The sequence below is a fragment of the Girardinichthys multiradiatus genome, chromosome 10, assembly GCF_021462225.1.
Source record: "Girardinichthys multiradiatus isolate DD_20200921_A chromosome 10, DD_fGirMul_XY1, whole genome shotgun sequence".
Lineage (NCBI taxonomy): Eukaryota > Metazoa > Chordata > Actinopteri > Cyprinodontiformes > Goodeidae > Girardinichthys > Girardinichthys multiradiatus.
Window position 1 is genome coordinate 10,578,413 of NC_061803.1, and position 20,312 is coordinate 10,598,724.

Here is a 20,312-nt window from a genome sequence, read left to right on the forward strand (position 1 = left end):
CCCGCTCCCATTCAGAACGACTCCCACTCCTGTGACACTCCCATTTTTGTTTTCTTCATTTAGTCTTTTGGCAATTTCTTTGTTTGAAGGACCAGTTAGGTCCCTGTTTTTAGCTGTAATAAAGGCCAGTTAAAGTAAAAAGAATAATAATGAAGAAATAATAAAATATCAAACAAGGAAACAGACCATGCTTATCTTAGTTGAATAAACAAAATGTACATAGTTGTATTTTACTTATTTATTAGGTGATCGCTTCCTTTGAACAATGACAACACTTTTACGTTTCAAGTTGCTGAAACGAAAGAAAAATGCACCTAGTAAGAGAACTGTACTTGTTGAACAAAAGGACAAAAAGGCATTACCTTCATAATTTAGAAACTGTACCTCAATGGTTCACAGCCCTGGTCCTCAGGGACCCCTTCCCTGCAAGTTTTAGATGTGTGTCTGCTCCAGAACACCTGATTTAAATTCTGACATGACCTCCTATACAGGCATCAAGAATGGAGGGTCAAACTGGACAAAATTTATACAATAAAATCATCTTTAAATAAATAAATGTTGTGAATGTCCCATAAGTGAAGTAAATGTAACATGAAAGAAATGTAACATGAAATGTGCCATTAAATTAAAGGTACCATTTATTTATTTAATACATCATTAGAAACTATAAATGTACCATTATATCATGAAATGGACTATTATGCAATTAAATGTGCCACTGATTAATTAAGTATAATTTTAAAGATGACATGACGTAATTAGTGGTACACTTAATATTTAACGATGTATTAAATAAATTGTACATTTAATGGTACATACATTTTTTTCTATTTCACAACATATTTATTTAATATCTTCCCTTGATGAAGCCTTTCTATACGGAGCCCGCGAGGGGACATGGGGGATTTGTTTTCTCTTGTGTGTCCCCACGCAATAGTCTTTGCGTTATTTCGCAATACTTTGTGGGATATTTTCCAAACCAGATAACTTCAAAAATGAAACAAACACTACAACCGTTTTGAGATTTATTGAGTTTTATTTCGAAATCAGCCTTAAATAAAATTATCTTCAAATCAGACTAAAAGACAATTTTTATCCACAAGCTGTCAAACAAACTACTGAACAATAATACTGCACGAAACCACATCTGTGACACTTTGTTTGCTTATTGCTGCTGCATGATGGGTACTTTTTTTTGTACGCCATTAGTGTTTTTGTTTTTATCGTGATTTGAACAGTTCTTATCCTAAGCATTTAATCGCATTATTTACTGCATGTTAACCTGCATATGACAAATAAACCATATCAATCACATATCAGTGCTGTTTGTTTTATGAGCAGTTTGTCATCTGTGCTGTTGCTCCAAAATGCCGAATGCAAAAGTATTGCATGGGGACGCAAAATAAATAAATTTCCCCATGTCCCCTCACGGGCTTCCGTACCTTACCTCTTAAATCTTTAGCGCACATGCAGCAGTTTTGTTGGTCAGATGAGACTTGACACATGATGATACTTTTGGTTTGATGAATGAAGAGATGCAGGACTGATTTAATCCAGAATTTGCCAAACAAATGTCCCTTAATCACTGGTGTCCTTGATTACGACTAAACACGTTTTACAAGCAGCAGACTGCGTGTTAACGACGCTACATTCAACTCTCCTGAAGTTCGGTAATATTTGCGACTTTCCTGTCAGCTCTATAAGTTTAATAGATAAGTCCTTACTTCTGACTTTACGTTACAAATCCAATTTTACCACGTCCAGTTCTCCACCTGCGTTTGCTCCCTCCATCCTGAACGCAGGTGGAAAACATCGAGCAGAAGCACTGTTGGCCTGTGGGTCGTGTAGTTCGTTTGACTCACATTATAGTATAGGCTTCTTGGAAAAAAACTACACAATGGCGGCGTCAATTCAAGTTTTTTTTTCTTAAAGTTTATAGCAAAGTCTCAGTTTTACATTTCCAAATACAATTGATCCTAGTTTATTATCCCTCCTATTGGTTAGCTCCCGTTCATTTTTTATCCTGTACCGTCCCAATCACGTGATCTTTACTGATGCTGTCTCCCATCCCGCGGGATTCCGTGGGAATCCCGAAAAAATGTCAGCCTCTAGTTTACACACACTGCAGCAGGGATTTTGGACCACTCCTCCATACAGATCTTCTCCAGATCCTTAAGGTTTCAGGGCTTGTCGCTGGGCAATACGGACTTTTAGCTCCCTCCAAAGATTTTCGATTAAGTTTAGGTCTGGAGATTGGCTAGGCCACTCCAGGACCTTGAGATGCTTCCTATGGAGCCACTCCTTAGTTACCCTGGCTGTGTGCTTCGGGTCATTGTCATGCTGGAAGACCCAGCCATGACCCATCTTCAATGCCCTTAGGGAAGGAAGGAGGTTGTTGGCTAAGATCTCCCGATGCATGGCCCCATGTATCCTCCCCTTATTATGATGCGGTTGTCCTGTCTCCATTGCAGAAATGCATCCCCAAAGAATGACGTTTCTACCTCAATGCTTCACGGTAGGGATGGTGTTCTTGGGGTTGTACTCATCCTTCTTCCTCCAAACATGGCGAGTAGAGTTTAGACCAAAAAAGCTCTATTTTTGTCTCATCAGACACATGACCTTCTCCCATTCCTCCTCTGGATCATCTAGATGGTCAATGGCAAACTTCAGACGGGCCTGGACATGTGCTGGCTTGAGCAGGCGGACCTTTTGTGTGCTGCAGGATTTTGATCCATGGCGGCGTCTTCTTTGAAACTGTGGTCCCAGCTCTCTTCAGGTCATCGACTAGGTCCTGTCGTGTAGTTCTGGGCTGATCCCTCACCTTCCTCATGATCACTGATGCCTCACGAGATAAGATCTTGCACGAGGCACCCGACTGAGTGAGATTGACCTTGAACGTCTTCCATTTTCTTATAATTGTGCCACGGATGTTGCCTTCTCACCAAGCTGCTTTGCTATTTTCCAGTAGCCCATCCCAGCCTTGTGCAGGTCTACTATTTTATCCCTGATGTCCTTAGACAGCTCTTTGGTCTTGGCCATTGTGGAGAGGTTGGAGTGTGTTTCATTGAGTGTGTGGACAGGTATCTTTGATACAGATAATGAGTTCAAACTGGTGCAGTTAATACAGGTAATGAGTGGAGAACAGGAGGGCTTTTTACAGGCCTGTGAGAGCTGGGATTCATGCTGGTTGTTAGGTGATCAAATAATTATGTCATGCAATAAAATGCAAATGAATTACTTAAAAATCACACAGTGTGATTTTTCTGGATTTTTGTTTTAGATTCCTTCACTCACAGTTGAAAGAGTACCTATGATAAAAATCAAAGACTTGACAATTGATGTTAACAGATGGTCATCGTCTAATTTCACTGAGCCTGGGCTATTTTGCAAAGCAGTATGAGGACAAATATCAGTCTCCAGGTGTGCAAAGCTGTTAGTCTCCTAAAGACTTGAAACTGTATTTTCAGCTAAAGGTATTTCTACAGAGCGCACACTAAGGGGGGCTGAATACAAATACACACCCCTTTTTGTAAGATTTTCGTTTGTAAAAAATGTTTCCTTCCACTTCTCAATTATGCACTACTTTCTGTTGGTCTGTCACATAAAGGATTGAATTTATAATGTGATAAAATGTGAATAAAAACCAAGAATAATGAATATTCTTACCACTTCTAATTTCCAAACTGCAGGTGATGAGAGAAGGATCATCTGATGTTCTCAATAAACTGTATGAAACAGCTGTGGATAAATTGGAGGCAATAAAGAGCGACTACGAAGCTCTGAGGAAGCGCTACAGTGAGAAGACAGTCAGTCACAATGCAGACTTGAGCCGTTTGGACCAATTTGAGGAGGAGAATCACCGACTGCAAAAGACCCTGGACATACTGTCGAAACAGAGGGATGCTGCCATCCACTATCAGCAGCAGATCTCTACGTCTGTTCAAAGGTAGAGCTAAATATTCCAGGCACCAGCTAAGAAGCATATTTAAAAAAAAAAAGTGATTAATAAGCTTTGCGAGTAGTTCTGCTGCAGACAGGGAACTTAAGTTCAGTACCTGAGTGGAATTCTGCACTCTATACGTTGTGAACAATTGTAAATAGCTGTAAAATCAATATTTGATTCAGGTTTGACAACACTCAGCATGAGCTCTCCAAGGCCACAGTGCAGAATTTGGAGCTACAGCGGGAGCTAGAGCGGCTGGAGTCGGAGACGACCAGACTTAAGACCCAGCAGCTGAAGGCCGTGAAAGACTGCGAAAAGTACAAGGAGGAGCGGGACTCTGTGATCAGCGAGTACCGCCTGATCATGAGCGAGAGGGACCAGGTGATCAAAGAGGTGGACAGGCTCCAGACGGGGCTGGAGGTGGCGGAGGCAAAGCTCAAGAACAATTCCTCAGAGAGACAGGTGGCCAACGAGGAGTTGGAGGCTTTACAACAAGTAAGAGTGTAATGGGGGATTCTTCCAGGGTCCCTATACAGTGTGAAAAAGTCTGGAATGTGTTTTCCAGGTCTGGATAACAATGGAAAAAACAGTTTGGGGGGAATTGTCCAGAAGACGTGTTCTTCCTTCCATCTTTCCTTTTTTTATTCCTTCCTTTTTTATGTCCTCCCTCCCTCAGTTTCTTCCTTGAAGATGAAAGGGTTTCTTTCCTGCCTCCTCTTTCCTTACTCTCTTGTCTTTCTCCTTTTCTCCGTTTTTCTTTCTTGTGCTGTTGCCGTCATGTCTTTCCTTGCTTTCGTCTGTCCTTCCACCCTAGTGCCCTACCTCTCGTCTTTCTGTACTTCCTTCTGGGTCCTACTTCCCTTCCCTGATTTTATCCTTCCTTTCTTTCTTGTCATTCCTTCTTTGCCCTACCTTCCTTGTGCTTTATTTTCTTCCTAATTTGTGTCCTTCCTTCCCACTCCTTTACATTTTCTGGCCTATCCAGGTTCAGTATGTAAAGCCTACCCGATTAGTATTTTTTATGTTTTAAAATCATGTAAAGGACTAAGAAGTTTTTTACATGGAAAAATGTGTGGGAACCCTGTTTTTCAGTGAAGTCTGTAAAGTTTGGATAGGTTATTAAAACTTCTACTTATGTTCTTGCGATTTAAAGGAACTGGGTTCTGCGCTGGTGGACAGGGACCGAGCTATCTGTGAAAAGAACGAGCTGCTGGAGAAATACTGCCATGAGGTAAAGGACAAGACGGAGGCCCAGAAGGAGCTGAACCAGGCCTGCAAGGACATCGAGACGGTGCGTGAGGAAAGGGATGTGGCCCGCAAGGAGAGAACAGAAGCCATCATACAAAGGGACCAGCTGCTGCGAGAGTATTACCAGGCCAGACAGGTACCCAGACAGCCAGAGGTGATTTATCAGTCCAAATGATAGGATTGATTTATTTCTCTGACAATAATCCTCTCGTCTGATCTCATGTTGTATTCAGAGTAAAGCTGGGCGGTTCCCACACATTGATCTTTTTCAGAATGCATGCATCGTCCTTCAATCTGTATTCAGTAATTGTTGGATTATTTACAGTCTAACTCAGTTCTGCATTAGGAAAATTGCCATTCATTAAAGTGACGAGCCTCAACCATTTGACTTTTTAAGTGCTCCAGGAAACTACTCTGCATGAGAAATGAACAGCCCCATGCAGTCTTATTTAGGAGTTCACTTAATTTATTATCTCAATACACTTACCAGCCTTTCTACTGGAGATTTATTTAGAAAGGGACAAGGCTAGCATGCATAACTCCAGCAGACTCCGAGTGACCTTTACATTCCTTCTTTGTCTGACAAACCTCATACTGCCCTACTTAATCCAATTTATGAGTTATTCTGTTGTAAATCACAAGAGCATGCTTGTTGTTTGTTTGCTGATGTATATTTTGAGAAAGTATTAAAAAAGGTGTGTCAAGTGTTTTCTTTTGGAAGCTCACAAAGGTCTTGAGCCCTCGGAATGAGTTAATAACAGAGTTTTGTTGTTAAGGATTCCACAAATAATGCTGAATAAAACATTTAACTCAAAGATATGCTTGTAGCAGCATATGGAGGCATAATCAAGCTTCCAATGCCTTGCAAAGCTATTTATACTCTTATGTTTTTCATATTTTGTTGCAACCACAAATATCAACATATTTTTATTTAATTTTATCTTAGATCAACAGAAAGTAGTACATCATTGCCATGAGAATGGAGAGAAAAAAAGATGCACGTTCTTCTAATGTGGTTACAAATAACAATTTGAAAGGTGCAGATTCCAAAACTTTGTAAAGGTAACTTTTGCTGCACTTAAAGCTGCAAGACTTTAGGACATGTCTCTTTCAGCTCTGCTTATCTAGGGACTGAAATTTTTAAAGAGTATATGTAAATATAAATCTTTTAAAGTCTTGCCACAGGGTCTGTTAGATTCTGGTCTGGGCTTTAACTAGCATGAATCTACCCATGAGTATAGCTTGAACTAAACCATCTAAACAAATCTCTGGCTGTAAGTTTAGCATCATTGTATTGTTGGAAGGGCAGCCTTTGCACCAATCTCAAGACATTTAATGCCAGTAACTGGTTTTCTTTCATCTTTCCATCAGATCTTACCAGCTTCCATGTCCCTACTGAATAAAAAGCATCCCCACATTATGATGCTGTCACTCAACTGTGTTTAAAAACTGTGTATGGTGTTTAGGGTGTTAGTTTTCCTTCAACAATTTGCATGTTGGCCAGAAAGGTGCACTTCTGTTTCATCTGATCAGAGCACCTTCTTCCAGAGTCAGTGTGTTTTATGGCCATGTCATGGTAGGTCTGCAGTTGTGCTATACTCTTTCCATTTTCAGACGATTGATTGAAGAGTGCTCCATGAGATGTTCAAAGCTTGAGGTATTGTTTTCTAACTGAACTCTGCTTTAATCGTCTCCACAACTTTACTTCTGACCTGTTTTTCTTGGTCTTCATGATGCCGCTTGTTCACTAATGCTCTCTAACAAACCTCTAAGACCTTCACAGTACAGCTGGATTTATGCTGAGATTAAATTACACACAGGTGGACTCTGTTAACCTAATAGGTGAACACATATGGTTAAACTAGATTTTATTAAGGCATATTCTTTGCACACTTGGACAGGATCATCTACAGCCTAATGTTTTTGTCCTTGTCTCCAGAAACAAGACTCTGCCACTCTGGACATGGAGCGGACCAACAAAGAGATCGAGATTCTCAGGAAGCAGTACGAGGCCATTTCTCAGGAGCTGAAAGAGGCTCTGCAAGAGGCAGAGGTTGCTAAATGTCGACGAGACTGGGCCTTCCAGGAGAGGGACAAGATCGTGGCAGAGAGGGAGAGCATCCGGTAAAGAATCAACTCAAAATTTGGAGATATTTAAATAAAAGTGTCTTTTGTGAGGTCTGATGACATTGTTTTCTATGCAGGACGTTGTGTGACAATCTGAGACGAGAAAGAGACAGGGCAGTAAGCGATCTGGCTGATGCTCTGAGGAATCTAGATGATACAAGGAAGCAGAAGAATGATGCTGCGCGTGAACTCAAAGAACTAAAGTGTGTCTTTTTTCCTCACCTTTAATTCTCTTTAAGCAAACATGTGCTATTGTTTGCTTTATTGCAGTGTTACACAACATTGCTATTGTCATCGCTGGGGATCTTTTGGGCTACTAATGAATTGTTACCGTAATTTTTAAAGAGCAACACATTTCATGTTTTTTTGTTTTTTATCTTTGCAGAGAAAAATTGGACGATCGGTTAGAGACAGAAGCCAGATATTGCCAACTAATGGCTCATAGTTCACATGACTCAGCCATAGATACAGACTCCATAGAGTGGGAAACAGAAGTTGTAGAGCTGGAAAAGCACAGAGTAAGAGTTGCTTTATTTTTTAGATGGAACTTGCTAAGCAGCAAGTTAACTAAATGCTCAGTAATTTGTTTAATCTTTTTTTCTAGGATATGGATTTGAAAGCGCTTGGTTTTGATATTGCTGAATGTGTAAATGATCCATATTTACCAGGAGATAGTGGGATATTTGTGTCCAAGGTGGACAAAGGAGGTATTGCAGAAGGAAGATTAAGGTAAATGTCAATGTTACCACTTTAGAGTTTAGATATTATGCTAAACAACATTTTGATCATATCAAATAAAAGAAAAACAATCAAAAGCTGATCTCGGACTCTTCAATGTACAGGGTGAACGACTGGTTGTTGAAAATTAACGATGTGGATCTGACCAATAAGGACAGAAAGCAGGTGATCAAAGCTGTGTTGAGCAGGGAGGGAGTGGTTAATATGGTGGTTCGAAGGAGGAAGTCACTTGGAGGACGGATCATCACTCCAGTCCAGATTAACCTGGCTGGACACAAAGGTTAGTTTCTTTTTCCAGTTTCAGAATTCACCTGAAGTTAGTCATTTTCAAAGTGCTTTGTGAGAGTATTCATTTCCCTTGAACTTTTCCAAATTTAAAAGCAAAATCTTCAGTGTATTTGTACATGATAGACCAACGCAAAGTAATACACGAAAGACTGGCATTAAGAGAGAAGAGGAGGTCCTCTTTGCAGTTTGTAGCAACCAATGTAGGTGACATGGTAAAAATGTAGAAGGTGTTCAGTTCATTTTCTGGCCTACATGTAAAACCTGATGTGTTGAGGACAACTAACACTGCACATCATCTTGAACACATAGTTTCCACAGTGAAACATGGTGGTGGCAGCATGATGCTGTGGGGAGGGAGCCACTACTGCATATCACCCTGAACACTACATCTTCAGTGGGAACAGGGAAACTGCTCAGAGTTGGCTGGAAAATGGATGCAGCTAAATTCAGGGAAATCTTGGAAGAAAGGTTGGAGGCTCCATAAGACTTGAAACTGAGGTGGAGGTTCACCGTCCAGCAGGACAACAACTCTAAATATACACCCAGAGCTACAGTGGTATGGATGAAATGTATATGGTAGAATGGCCCAGTCAATGTCCAGACCCAAATAAAGCTGAGAATCCTTGGCAAGACTTAAACATTGCTGTCCACAGACGGTTTCTATACAATCTGACAGAGCTCGACCTATTTTGCAAAGAACAATTCTTACAATTGGTAGGGACATGCTTCTTCTGTAAAGTTCAGCTAGGTTATTAAAAGTTCTACTTATTTTTTTGCAATTTAAAGGAACTGGCTTCTGCGCTGGTGGACAGGGACCAAGCTATCTGTAAAACTGAAAACCTTGTATCATTTTACTTCCACTTCACTATTATTCTCTATTTCAGTCTGTGTTGGTCTATCATGTGAAATCCATTGAACTTTCTGGTTGTGATGTGACAAAATTGTGTCACATTGACTGCTGTGCTACATATGTGATGTTGATTAACTTTAACACTCTTTGGCAAGATTTACTACTTTTCTGTTTGGTTCCAGTTCTTATTATGTCTAAACTTTTCTCGCTGTCTCAGACTGTGGAATCGGTTTGGAGAGTGGAGTGTTTGTTGCCACTTTGGCTGCAAGAAGTCCTGCGTCCAGAGACTGTAATCTTGCTGTTGGTGACAGACTATTGGCTGTAAGTATCCGTTTTAAAATGTTACTTTACTCAACACAAGAAACTTTAAACAAGTCACAGTTGTAGATCATTACCTCTGGCATGTAGTGCCCTCTACAGACCACAAGCATGAACAGCAGTTAGGTCCAAAACCTGTTCTATCAAAAACTTTTTCTTTGCTTTATGATGCAAATCAATTGGTAGTGTAAAGATTTTGCAAATGCTAAACAATGGATAAAACAATATGGCAAAAGTAAATATTCATTGATGAACTAAAAGTTTCTGAAAAGTGGGAATTCCTCTAAGTTGTCAGGTTTTTTTAAGAAAACATTTTTGTGTAGATTTGTTTAGCTATTAGCCTGTTTGTGACCAGCAAACTTTAAGATTATAATATGGAATAAAAAGAGCATTTTATTAAATTTTTCCTGCATATAGATCAATGGAATTGAACTTCATGGCAGGTCTCTTTCTGAATGTGAGTCTCTGCTGAGGACCTGTGGCAACTCTCTCAGCATCTCCCTCATGAAGGTGAATATCCCGTACCCTCAATGTTGACAGCAGCAGTAACAAAAAAGCAGCAAATTAATCTCTTCTTGTTAAGGTATTCTTTATGGTTGCCGGTAACTGGACCTCAAATCATCTTTTGGCCACATGCCTTCTTGTAAAATGTTTGTCAAACTGAAAAAGATGATTCATATTTCATTCACTGTCTTTGTTTATTGTAGTATTAAGTCTAAAATAAGTAACTGGCTACTTTCTTTTTTTTTTAACAGTTCCTTCCACAGAGCTCTTCTGGACAGAATTTATTTGAAGCTTTAAGAGACTCGGAAAAGAACATGCGCCTCCAATCCAGTGAGCTCGTCCCCAGGGCCTGCAGGAACTCCAAGCACAATTGCTCAACTCAAACTGACATTTGCAGCTGCAAGTCAGGCAGCAGAGAGGAGGAAGTATGTATGGGTACATGCGATTCCCTAGAAAAAAGCAGAAACGGCAGCGATCATACCCATCACAAATCCTTCTCTGACTGCTTCCAGCATTCCTGCTCTCTTTCCATCTCCCACAGTCAGTCAGAGCCTCATCCAGTGCTCAGCTACCAGAGGCAGGACCTCAATCCTCGTTCCCTTACCTTCATCCCTTTGGTATCTAACTGCAGCCCTGCTCAGCCGTCTGCGGACGGAGGGCAAAGCCCACCAACGAAGGCCGTTGGAGGAACATGGCCTAAAGTTATAGTCGGGACTTCTGTCACTGAGTGCACTCAGCTGTCTATCTTCAAAAAACCCAAACAGAGGAAGTCCATCTTTGATGTAAATGCTTTCAGGAGGCCAGAGACAACTCCTAAACTGGACTACATGTCTCTGTCTCAAATGTTCAAGCATTCACCACAGAGTTCTGTATCTGAAACGTCTCAGACGCCTCCCATTCCACCGACAAGGAGCGACTCCTTTAGATTTAAGCATCGGCAGCAGAATAGCTCTGCATCTGATTCCACCATCACCACTAGCACGCCGCCGTCCTCCATGGCCCTAGCTGCAAGCCCCCAGGATGAAGGGTTTGAGGGAAGCCAGGAATATTATACCAACATGCCTGCAGGAAAAAACAAAAGGAACCTAAAGAAGTCTAGAGAGAAGGAGGAGAGCCGACGCAGAGCAGAAGTGCAGGAAAAGAGGAGGTACAGGCCAAAATCAGCACCAGCTCTACGGCGGAACGTGACCCCATTACACATTCCTGTTCCCATGCAGGTAACTGATCACAACTGTAACATGCAGGATGGTTGCAGATAGATTTTTGCACTTTTTTATGCCTATATTTACATAATAATAAATATTGATGTTTTTCACCTTTTGTCACGTCACAACTGCCAACTAAAAGATTGAAGTTTCTCCACAGCACAGCATAGCGTAAATGAGGTGGAGAAAACCAACTGAGAATCAGTGGCAGCACAACTGATTTTCACAGACCTTTACCATACAATCTGACAGAGCTTGAGCAATTTCTTTTATTATTTTTTTGAAGAATGTTTTTTTGGACAGTGGTTTAAATTGAACTAAGAATTCATCCATTTTATTTACCATTTGCTTTCTTCTTTCAGGCTCAGGCTTTCTCTAATGATGAACACTCCCCAGAGCCAGTGGACTTGTTACGCTTCTCTCCTTTGAGGACTAATAGGTACAGCGTGCCATTTGCCCAACCGAGCTACATCAGCTTGACAGCGCGTAAGTGGTTCTGATTTGCATTCAAACAAGGGCTGGATAATATTTGTGGAGTGATTCATTTTCTAATGCTTTTCCCTCCTGATGAAATTTACAGCTGCCTTTGTGTGTTTTTTCAGACCCGCCACAGCGACGTGTGACACCGTGTCCTGCAATGACTGCTGTGATGAGGAACCCGGTTTACACAGCGTGGAGCCATGAGATCCAGAACTGTACTCCAGTTCCCAATTCAGGCCTCGATCAACATCCACAAAGGTCATCTCCCAGACAATTTATCAACTCATCTCAGATTCTTTAAGATTTTGTGTATAAAAAAACATTTTCTTATAAGACTCCTAGTTTTGCATTCCCTGATACAAAATGAATTACTTTTTTGCATAAAAAAGCCCCAATTGTGTTGTGCTGCATGGAAAAAAAGAACAGTGTACACTGCCCCAGATCTCATGAACAGATGGCATGAAGCAAATTATATCTCGCTCTGGGTTGAATAATTGACTGCCAGGAGACTTAACATAGGCCTCTTTCTCCATTTTTAGCCCCCAGCATCAGGGTCCTCTCAGTTTGGACCTTTGCCACAAACGCAATGGACACTCGAGTGAGACGAACTACAGCCAGCCACCACACAGCACCAAGTCTTTGCCCTCTGGAGCCAGGCTGAGTACGTATGCTGGCCTAGGTTTCATCTAATTCCAGTTTCAAATGTTCTCTAAGCAGTAAGCTGTATGTTGTCAACATGAAATAGGGAATTCATTTGCTGGTAATGTCTTTCAAAGTCAACAGATGGTAAATTGTTTATTTACAGGGTTCTTACGCAGACTGGAACAGTACGGAAAAAGAAAACTGATTATGCATTTCAAGACTTTATTGTATGAATGTTTTATGTCAAACGTTTGACTCCGCCCCTGTTTTACTCCACTCTGAGGACTACTGTCTGAAAACAGCTCCAATCTCCAGTAACCTTCCTGTGTGAAACTTAACTCCAATAATGGGGCATGTAAAGTCTTTGTAGTCATAATAACTCTAAAAAGTGGTGTAAAATATACTAGATTAATGCGATAATAGTTTAGTTCAGTTGTTTCTCTGACTGGAAACACTTTATATATTCTCTTCACACAGGAAGATTATTTGGTGACACACTGCCTCTTCCCTAAATTTCCTGTGAAAAGACATCATAAGCTTCTTTGTAAATAGCAGTCTCCATAATGGCCTCTGGGATGCACTGATCTGAATTCATTCTAAATAAAGACACCAAGACTGTTATATGCTGCTTGGAATCCTTTAACAGAACCATACTTCAAAAATCGTGAACTGCCCCTTTAAAGCCTGTAGAATTACTTACTTACCCTGTGTAGAATTACCCTGTGTTAGCTATAACTACACTACTCAAAAAAATAAGGGGAACACTCAAATAAGATCTAGATAGATAAAATCCTAGATCTGAATGAATGAAATATTATAATTGAATACTTTGTTCTGTACAAAGTTGAATGTGCTGACAACAAAATTACACAAACATCATCAATGGAAATCAAATTTATTAACCAATGGACGCCTGGATTTGGAGTCACACACAAAATAAAAGTGGAAAAACACACTACAGGCTGATCCAACTTTGATGTAATGTCCTTAAAACAAGTCAAAATGAGGCTCAGTATTGTGTGTGGCCTCCACGTGTCTGTATGACCTCCCTACAACACCTGGACATGCTCCTGATGAGATGGAGGATGGTCTCCTGAGGGATCTCCTCCCAGACCTGGACTAAAGCATCCGCCAACTCCTGGACAGTCTGTGGTGCAACATGACGTTGGTGGATGGAGCGAGACATGATGTCCCAGATGTGCTCAATCAGATTCAGGTCTGGGGAACGGGCGGGCCAGTCCATAGCTTCAATGTCTTCATCTTGCAGGAACTGCTGACACACTCCAGCCACATGAGGTCTAGCATTGTCCTGCATTAGGAGGAACACAGGGCCAACCAAACCAGCATATGGTCTCACAAGGGGTCTGAGGATCTCATCTTGGTACCTAATGGCAGTCAGGCTACCTCTGGCGAGCACATGGAGGGCCATGTGACCATCCAATGGAATGCCCCCCCACACCATTACTGACCCACTGCCAAACCAGTCATGCTGAAGGATGTTGCAGGCAGCAGATCGCTCTCCACGGTGTCTTCAGACTCTGTCACGTCTGTCACATGTGCTCAGTGTGAACCTGCTTTCATCTGTGAAGAGCACAGGGCTCCAGTGATGAATTTGCCAATCCTGGTGTTCTCTGGCAAATACCAAGCCTCCTGCACGGTCTTGGGCTGTGAGCACAACCCCCATTTGTAGACATCGGGCCCTCATACCATCCTCATGGAGTCGGTTTCTAACCGTTTGTGCAGACACATGCACATTTGTGGCCTGCTGGAGGTCATTTTGCAGGGCTCTGGCAGTGCTCCTCCTTTTCCTCCTTGCACAAAGGCGGAGGTAGCGGTCCTGCTGCTGGGTTGTTGCCCTCCTACGGCCTCCTCCACATTTCCTGGTGTACTGGCCTGTCTCCTGGTAGCACCTCCTGGCTCTGGACACTACGCTGACAGACACAGCAAACCTTCTTCCAACAGCTCACATTCATGTGCCATCCTGGATGAGCTGCACTACCTGAGCCACTTGTGTGGGTTGTAGAGTCTGTCTCATGCTACCACGAGTGTGAAAGCACCACCAACATATAAAAGTGACCAAAACATCAGCCAGGAAGCATAGGTACTGAGAAGTGGTCTGTGGTCCCCACCTGCAGAACCACTCCTTTATTGAGTGTCTTGCTAATCGCCAAAGATTTCCCCCTGTTGTCTATTCCATTTGAACAACAGCTGTGAAATTGATTGTCAATCAGTGTTGCTTCCTAAGTGGACAGTTTGATTTCACTGAAGTTTGATTTACTTGGAGTTATATTGTGTTGTTTAAGTGTTTCCTTTATTTTTTTGAGCAGTGTATTCGTTTTTCTTCACATTGATAATATAAAGAAACAGGTTAGGGTCAGTCTTAACAGTGGACGTTGCCTGATTAGCTAAACAGTCTAAAATCCACATCATTAGATGCTTAGTTAAGGGAAAGAATATTTGGTAGTTTATTTATTTTTTATTTTTTTTTGCATGAGTAAAATGACTCATGAAAAATCTTTTTTTCTTTTATTTAGGCTCTCCTGGTACTTTGCAGTTTAAGGCAGAACGCATAAAAATCCCTCCGGCTCGTTACTCTCGCTCCACTGGATCTGACAAAGGTACTTTATAGTGTGGGTCTTAAATCGCCTCTTAATAAACGCTACCACTTTAAATCACATGCATTTTCCCCTCGACCGTCACTCCAGGCTCTCTTTCACATTCAGAGTGCAGCAGCCCAACGCCTCCAATGTCCCCTGTCAACCTGGACACATCGTCTTTCTCCAGCAGCCAATCGCAGAACTCAGTTTCTTCCCATCCCAGGATATCCGTTAGCCCCGCTCCAGTTGGTGACAGACGGAAAGATGGGTAAGCCATCGTCTCACCTGCATCCTCGTCCTGTCATCATTCAGGAGAGCGTGACATGTTTTCCTTTTTATGTCTGGGTTGTTGTGATAAAGTGCTCAGATTGCTATGAACAAATCTGTCATCCTTCATCTCACACTGGCTCCCTTTCTAACCTTATTCCTGCCTCTGTCTCTTATTTGTTATTATAACCTGAAATCCTTTTTCTACAACTTTAAATAATTCTGTATGTTTTCTCCATCTGCTTTTCAGATTTCTTTCTTCCTGCACACCTTTTGTTACACGTCCACCAGTAAAGCCTGATTTACTCTCTTTAAGAAGCTTGAGGTTTGTTCCAGCCCACTTGTAGCATGAACAGTGTATGCACAAGAGTGTCTGAATATAATCTTTGTGCATGGTGCAAATAAATGCAATTATCTGCCCTATTTAGCCGCAATCATGCATGATTCATAAAATGTTTTAATGTGACCTAGAAATTAAATAGATTCGTTTCCCTTTAATAAAACATGCTTTTAAATGTACTTTTAGTTTGAATTGAAGCCCACGTGGCTGTGATATTGTTTAAAACTTTAATTTAAAACGACTATAAATGTTTTTAATTTAACATAATTTAAGTAACATAAGACATTAAATATATAGTACATTGCAAAAGTGTTCTCACTCCTTGATCTTTTTGACATTTTTTCCACTTACAACCATAACCCTCGATTAATTTTTTTTTATTTTACATGTTGGATCAACAAAAAATATTCCATAACTGTTAATTGGAAGGAACATATTTCATACTCTTGAAAAAAAAAAAGCCCTCTGAGTCAATAATTTGTAGAATCACCTGCAATTAGAGCTGTAAATCTTGACTAAAGTATTCCAACTCATGAATATGCTTTGATCCGAGGTGATCCATTGTAGCGTTGGCTGTTTCTTTAGGGCCGTTGTCCTGCTGGGAGGTGAAACTCTTTCCAGTCTCTAACAGGTTTTTTTTTTCAGAGGTCCCATATGTTTCAGTCCACCCATCTCCTGATCGACTCTGACCAGCTTTCCTTTCCCTGCTGATGAAAAGCATGCCCACAGCATGATGCTGCCCCCACTCTGCATCACAGTTGGAATGGCTTGTTCAGGGTGATCTGCAGTAATTTCTTTCCTCAAACTTGACTTTTTGCACGTTGACCAAACAGTTCAGCTTTGGCCTCATTTAACCAGAGTTCCTTCTTGTCCCCCACGTGGCTTGTGGCAAATGTCAGTGGGACCTCTTTTATGACTTTCCAAGAATTCCATAATTTTCCACAAAGGTCAGATTTCTGGAGTGCATGACTAATGGCTGTCATCAAATTCTCCCAGCTGAGCTGTGGATCTCTGCAGCTCTTCCAGTGTTACAGTGAGTCTTTTGGCTCCTTCTCTAATTCTTGTCCAGCCTTTGTGTTTAGGTGGACAGGCATGTCTTGGTAGGTTGACAGTTTTGCCATGCTCTTTCCTCCTTTGGATGCTTGATTGAACAGTCTTATGTAAGAACTTCAAAGCTTGGGGTATTGTTTCATAACCCTGCTTCAAATCTTTTCACAGTTGTATCTGACTAGCCTGGTGTGTTCCCTGGTGTTCATGATGCTGTTTGTTCACTGATGTCTTCTAAAAGCAATATTATTTAGGGGTTTGCATGTAAAGGGGACTGATTGCAAATGCTTGGCATGCTTTATATTTGTAAACAATTTAAAAAATATATCATTTTTGAATCATTTTCCTTTTACTTCAAAACTGTGCTGTACTTACTACATTAAGTATCAGTAGAAACAGACAGAAGTTTGAAAGTTTCTTGCAAAGTGGTATAGTACAGACCCTGGCAGTAGCACAGAATGCAGTCAGTGTCACTTTTCCACCCTGTTGACTTCAAATTCAAGTTCAACACACAAACATAATCTACATATACAGAGGACGATCTTCTGGATAACACTTTTGTAATGTTTTTTGACTGAACACTGAATGCGTTCACATAATAATTATTCAGTTTGTAGTAAATGAAACATCAGTGACTAATAAGGTATTGTTACTCTGCTGACTATTGTATTATTAAATGATTATCATTAGTCTCTGCTTGCCCTTGTTTCTGCTTGCTCTCTGTCCTCATGCCATAGCCTGTCTTTGAGAGCATGACATACATTTTGCATTTAAACTGTAGCCTGAAAACTCAAAACTTCCCTTGATTTCCCAGCAATCAGCCTATGCACAATTTTGAGGTGATGTGTGTGTGCTTCTCCCAAAGGTAGAGCCCTTTTCAAGGCTCACATGCATCATGCCATAAGATGGGAGTAATGTGCATGCTCAAAACAGTCAAGTTCTTCCACGCCCAATCACTTGGAATGGGGACCTTGAAGATCTTTTCAAGACCCAACAGATGCTTAAACAAGTGTTGGTTATTGATTCCTCCTCTTTTTTTAAGGCCTTTTTTAGGGGAGCCACGCAATGTGACAGTACAAAAAGGAGCAGAACCACTTGGGATCTCTATAGTGAGTGGAGAAAACGGAGGGGTATTCGTCTCCAAAGTAACGCCAGGGAGCATCGCTCATCAGGCCCGTTTAGAGTACGGAGACCAGCTGCTGGAGGTAAGGCAACCACCAACCTTTAACTCCACATGAAGTTCAATTTTTTTTCCACTCTGTTTCTAATAAATCAAAGCTGTTTGCAGTTTAATGGAATCAACCTGCGTAATGCCAACGAGCAGCAAGCCCGGCTGGTGATCGGACAACAGTGTGAAACAGTCACCATTTTGGCTCAATATAATCCTCACATGTTTCAGTTGGGGAATCACTCTCGATCAGGGTAAGCTGGGTTTTTTTTCGTTTTTTTTTAGATAAAACTGAGAAAATTATTTAACTGGCGCTGTTAACTTAAAAAAAAAACACTGTGACCGCCAGACAGATTATCAATAGTTCTCATATTTATTTTGGATGTTTAATAATTTATTTTAATGTTGTTTTTCCCTGGGTTGACTGATCATACAACAAAAAAACTTAAATGATTTATTATGGATTTTGTCTAATTCACACATGGTCATATATACATACAAACACACTAATATTTTGATAAATGTTCTTCAAAGAGTTGAAGAGTAAATAGCCTCTGGCATAATCTTGGTTGATTATTTATTATCACTTGTTCTCAGAAATGTCCAATTGTTTTTAAATTGCTTGTTTTCTGACACTGACCCAGCTTTTAAGAATAGTTCAGAAATATTCAACAGGGGTTAGGTCAGGGCCATGCCATAAGTTTAGAGGTAGCATGCTTTATCCATTCCAAAAACAGTTTTGATGCGTGTTTTGGATCAATGTAATGTTTGAACACACAATTGTGCCCAAATTGCACCCGTGTGGCCCAAACTGCCCCCCTCCAATGACAGACAATTGGTGAGGATGTTCAAGAACACTCCAGAAACCAACAGGGCTCAAGCCTGAAATGGACTGGAAACTGCTGGAACTCACTGAATTGTGTTCAACATCAGCTTTAACTGAGAAGGTTTCGACCTAAAAATGAGACCCTGGTTCACACATGGACAATTCAGATGCCTTCTGGAGGAAAGTATTATGATCAAAGGTAATTTTACTATAGTGGACACAGCATCATGCTGTCACGTTGTTTTGCTGCCAGTGGCACTACGGCATTGTACAAAGTGGATAGAGTAATAAAAACAGAAGAATACTTTCAAGTTCTTCATCTTCAGGTCAACAGCTTAGATGGTTGAACTTCGACTGAACTTAGCTACGATACAACAGCAATCCCAGTTTCTACTTTAAAGCAGATTTTACAATGGCTAAAGCAGATTAACATTAAGCTTCTGACATAACCCTGACCTCAACCCTGAACCCTATTGAACAAGTTATGTGTAAAAGCTGGGTAAACCAGATAATCTAAATAAAGTACACCATTTCTGACAAGATAAGTAACCAAATACCCAACCAGAGGTATGTCTGAAGCTTGTATTGATGGCTACAACAAGGGTGTTTTTTTGAACCTCTCCAAAAGACATTTGACTAAACATTATGGGTATCGATATGTATAGTTATATAATTTTGACCATGTGTAGGTTATAGAAATTGTCCAAATAGAAGCAAACTCATGAACTGAAGGTTTTTTTGGAAATCATTTAAGTCATTTGTTGTATAATAACACTGTTAAAAAAAGAACTATTCAAATGCAATATTGAAGGCCCAAAATTAATCATAGTTTTTACAAACTTTATTCAGTCATAAAGGAATAATATACAGGTCCTTCTCAAAATATTAGCATATTGTGATAAAGTTCATTATTTTCCATAATGACATGATGAAAATTTAACATTAATATATTTTAGATTCATTGCACACTACCTGAAATATTTCAGGTCTTTTATTGTCTTAGTACGGATGATTTTGGCATACAGCTCATGAAAACCCAAAATTCCTATCTCACAAAATTAGCATATTTCATCCAACCAATAAAAGGTCTGGAATCGGCCCTTCTCCACAATCTTCTTCAGGGTCCGGTCACCTCTTCTCGTTGTGCAGCGTTTTCTGCCACACTTTTTCCTTCCCACAGACTTCCCACTGAGGTGCCTTGATACAGCACTCTGGGAACAGCCTATTCGTTCAGAAATTTCTTTCTGTGTCTTACCCTCTTGCTTGAGGGTGTCAATAGTGGCCTTCTGGACAGCAGTCAGGTCGGCAGTCTTACCCATGATTGGGGTTTTGAGTGATGAACCAGGCTGGGAGTTTTAAAGGCCTCAGGAATCTTTTGCAGGTGTTTAGAGTTAACTCGTTGATTCAGATGATTAGGTTCATAGCTCGTTTAGAGACCCTTTTAATGATATGCTAATTTTGTGAGATAGGAATTTTGGGTTTTCATGAGCTGTATGCCAAAATCATCCGTATTAAGACAATAAAAGACCTGAAATATTTCAGTTAGTGTGCAATGAATCTAAAATATATGAATGTTAAATTTTCATCATGACATTATGGAAAATAATTAACTTTATCACAATATGCTAATATTTTGAGAAGGACTTGTAGCTTCTCTCTTTTTAAGGCTTATGGTATCTCCTAATCTTGTGTAACTTGGCAAACTCAAAAAGATTTTCCTCCAC

The 20,312-nt window shown here is 40.6% G+C and overlaps 1 protein-coding gene across 6 annotated transcripts in view; it reads left to right on the forward strand.

The window, feature by feature from the left end:
- Positions 1 to 20,312, forward strand: part of LOC124875147 (disks large homolog 5-like) — a 56,400-nt gene that overhangs the window by 20,800 nt on the left and 15,288 nt on the right. For 4 of the 6 annotated variants that reach the window (XM_047377043.1, XM_047377044.1, XM_047377045.1 and 1 more), the window contains exons 6-24: positions 3,690 to 3,946; positions 4,126 to 4,438; positions 5,097 to 5,327; positions 7,131 to 7,315; positions 7,396 to 7,521; positions 7,704 to 7,836; positions 7,923 to 8,047; positions 8,161 to 8,336; positions 9,412 to 9,515; positions 9,930 to 10,022; positions 10,268 to 11,233; positions 11,584 to 11,707; positions 11,824 to 11,959; positions 12,241 to 12,362; positions 14,878 to 14,961; positions 15,049 to 15,208; positions 15,458 to 15,532; positions 17,637 to 17,799; positions 17,883 to 18,016. In XM_047377043.1, coding sequence (XP_047232999.1) covers positions 3,690 to 3,946; positions 4,126 to 4,438; positions 5,097 to 5,327; positions 7,131 to 7,315; positions 7,396 to 7,521; positions 7,704 to 7,836; positions 7,923 to 8,047; positions 8,161 to 8,336; positions 9,412 to 9,515; positions 9,930 to 10,022; positions 10,268 to 11,233; positions 11,584 to 11,707; positions 11,824 to 11,959; positions 12,241 to 12,362; positions 14,878 to 14,961; positions 15,049 to 15,208; positions 15,458 to 15,532; positions 17,637 to 17,799; positions 17,883 to 18,016 — 3,707 coding nt within the window. The remainder of the gene's footprint in view (positions 1 to 3,689; positions 3,947 to 4,125; positions 4,439 to 5,096; positions 5,328 to 7,130; positions 7,316 to 7,395; positions 7,522 to 7,703; positions 7,837 to 7,922; positions 8,048 to 8,160; positions 8,337 to 9,411; positions 9,516 to 9,929; positions 10,023 to 10,267; positions 11,234 to 11,583; positions 11,708 to 11,823; positions 11,960 to 12,240; positions 12,363 to 14,877; positions 14,962 to 15,048; positions 15,209 to 15,457; positions 15,533 to 17,636; positions 17,800 to 17,882; positions 18,017 to 20,312) is intronic. The other 2 variants (XM_047377047.1, XM_047377049.1) reach the window with 1 other exon arrangement.